The sequence below is a fragment of the Etheostoma cragini genome, chromosome 13, assembly GCF_013103735.1.
Source record: "Etheostoma cragini isolate CJK2018 chromosome 13, CSU_Ecrag_1.0, whole genome shotgun sequence".
Classification (NCBI taxonomy): Eukaryota; Metazoa; Chordata; class Actinopteri; order Perciformes; family Percidae; genus Etheostoma; species Etheostoma cragini.
In genome coordinates this window covers 24,012,178-24,014,802 of record NC_048419.1, presented here as the reverse complement: position 1 = coordinate 24,014,802, position 2,625 = coordinate 24,012,178, and the positions used below count along the sequence as shown (strand labels likewise).

The following is a 2,625-nucleotide window of genomic DNA, read 5'->3' as shown; positions in this document are numbered from 1 at the left end:
TTAAGGTCATTTAAAAAAGAAAAAGGAGTGAATGCCTCTAAATCACCGTCATTTAAGGTGGAATCCTTGTAAAACAATTTCCAACTCTAACAAATCAAAGCACATCTCTAAATTCCACCTTAAAATTGTTGTTTTAATTTTTGTTGTTTTTTAAACTTTTGATAAATTAAAACCTCCTGCAGCTCTCGTTGTCTTTGGGTGGAAATTTAACCCATTTGATAAAAGCTTTTACATCAGAAATCTGGGATTCTTTCATCCTAATTTTCCCAAAATAACATCCTTAAATTAAATTAAGGATCAGTTCTCAACTTTGTTGAATTTTGGGGGTTTTTCCCACAAAAGAAACGCGTTAAAAGGTTAAAACAGGACCCTGAAACTGAACTTTGACAAAACACAGTAGACTGATATAATTAATGATTCATAATTCATAATTAAATGATATAAATGAGGTTTCTTGACCATGAATTCGAAATAAGTAACCAATAAAATAAATAAAAATAGAAAAACTAGTGGAAGGCTAACACATCGGAGTGAGTAAAACACGGAGAGAAAACACGGAGAAAATGTTGAAAAAAAGCGTAAAAATAAACGTATTTTATTTTAATAATTTAACAGTTTGGGAGTTTTTAAAAATCACCTCAACATAAATATATAAAATAAATAATTATATAAATTTGGATTGAACATTATGTCTTTATATATACTTTTTATTTTAAATTCCACCTTAACACAATGTCTTTAAATTCATATTTTATCATAGTTTATTTATATTTATATAAAGAGACGTATTAAATATATCTAATTTAGTTTTTAAACTCGGATTAATCACAGCACATCTGAACATATTAAATAAAACGTCCCAGGTCTCGTGCATATTTGTTAATTTTACGGGGGAGTTTGAGGGGGGGGGGGTGTCCAGCATCGGGACTTACCGGCTCCCGTTTCCGTTTCAGATCCCGGTTTTCATATTTCTTAATCTCGGCCTTGAAGCCCTCGGCCTCCCCGGAGTCCTTGTCCAGCACGTCCATCAGGTACGCGATGTAGCTGGTCGCGAGGCGCAACGTCTTGATCTTGGACAGCTTGGTGTCCGCGGGCACGTTGGGGATGCACTCGCGCAGCTCCGCGAACGCCGTGTTGATGCTCTCCGTCCGGCGGCGCTCCTTCTTCGGGCCCGACGTCCTCCGCTTCCCCGCGCCGGCCTGGAGCGCTTCGAGCCGGGCGTCGTGCGCAGCCCCGGGCGCGCCCCCGTGCTCCGCGGCCGCGTACTGCGCCTGCAGCTGGAAGTCCGACGGCGGCGGGTGCGCCGGGTGCGCCGGGTGCGGGTCTCCGTGGTTCAGCACCCAGCTCTGGAAGTACGGCGCGTCCTGGTGACACCGCTGCACGAACGGGAAGGGCTCGTGCATCAGGTGGTGGTGCGGGTGCGGGTGGTGGTGCTGGTAGCCCCCGATCAGGTTCATGTTGATCCGGATCGCCGCCGCTGTTGTTGTTGTTGTTGTTGTTTTATCCCGCGCGCTGCTGCCCCGAAAACGTAAAAAAACTCCGCTATGACAATTCAAATGTGAACAATGTGGAACTCACGAGCGCATATGTCGAGGTCCCCCCCCCCCCCTCCACGTCTTTAAGAACTACACCTCTCCATGGACGCACTGTCTCATTCAGTCATAACGCGGATTCATTCATCTTTATCTAAAAAACGATCTTTTAAAAACCGGATCACGTGCGTTATAGTTCCCAGTGGTCTGGCTCCGGTGCCGCTGCACACCCCCCCACCCCCCTAGCCCCCTCCACACAAACCCGGACTCTGTTGGGGGATCCACAGCTCACAGAACTCACTCAACACTTAAATACGCATTCCCTTAAATGCACAAAGGAGACAAAATGAGACAAAAACCGGACTTCCGCATTCTGAACGCGACTTTCTTCAGAAATGACATGAAATGCAAAAAAAAAGTTGATAAATCCAGAAAGTAGACCGGCTCCGCTCGCGTGCGTGCCCGAGCAATGTGACCCCTGTGAAGGTGTGCGGCCTCCAGGTTTAAATGGTCTGGATGTGCGCGTGGAAACGAGGCAGCCAATGGAGGGACGCGTCCAGACTGGGAGGAGAGTCTCTGCAGGAGCATGCGCAATGGTGCCGATGGAACAAGTACAAGTACTCAGATCTGGTAAAAAAAAAAAAAGTACTAATACACACTGTGAGTACACTCTCTGCATCAGAGAAGTACTTAGGCTACTGAATGAATGGAGCGGAGGAAAAAGTACAAATATTTCTCTCTTAAATGTAGAGGAGGAGGAGAAAGTGGCACGAGAAGACTAGTACAGGTTTTTGTTTAGTGCAGTACTGGAGTACTTTTACTGGAGTACTTTTATCCCACTGGAGTACTTTTTACTGCGCTCGCGAGCCTGTGAGGAACATGTTGAACACGTGAGAGGAAAACAGGTTGTTGTTGTTTCAGCTTTTGGAAAAAAGGAAGAAAAGAAAAATATTTTTTTTTTTTGTCATTTTGAGTGACGCACGGACGTCACAACGTGACGTTAATTAGCTGTGATACTGGTCATTAGGTGGTGAAAGGATTCTATATAGCCTACAGTATATGTACATGTGTATGTATATATGCATTTATATAT

The 2,625-nt window shown here is 44.4% G+C and overlaps 1 protein-coding gene across 1 annotated transcript; it reads right to left on the bottom strand.

Annotated features, from left to right (window-relative positions):
* Positions 1–845: 845 nt before the first annotated feature.
* Positions 846–1,551, bottom strand: LOC117956012 (heart- and neural crest derivatives-expressed protein 1-like). The gene has a single exon (XM_034890856.1). The coding sequence runs from the start codon at positions 1,455–1,457 to the stop codon at positions 846–848; it is 612 nt and encodes a 203-aa protein (XP_034746747.1). The 5' UTR covers positions 1,458–1,551.
* Positions 1,552–2,625: the final 1,074 nt, after the last annotated feature.

Coding starts and splice junctions, on each gene's coding strand:
- LOC117956012 (XM_034890856.1), bottom strand. CDS start 1,457: ATGAACCTGATCGGGGGCTACCAGCACCACCACCCGCACCCGCACCAC.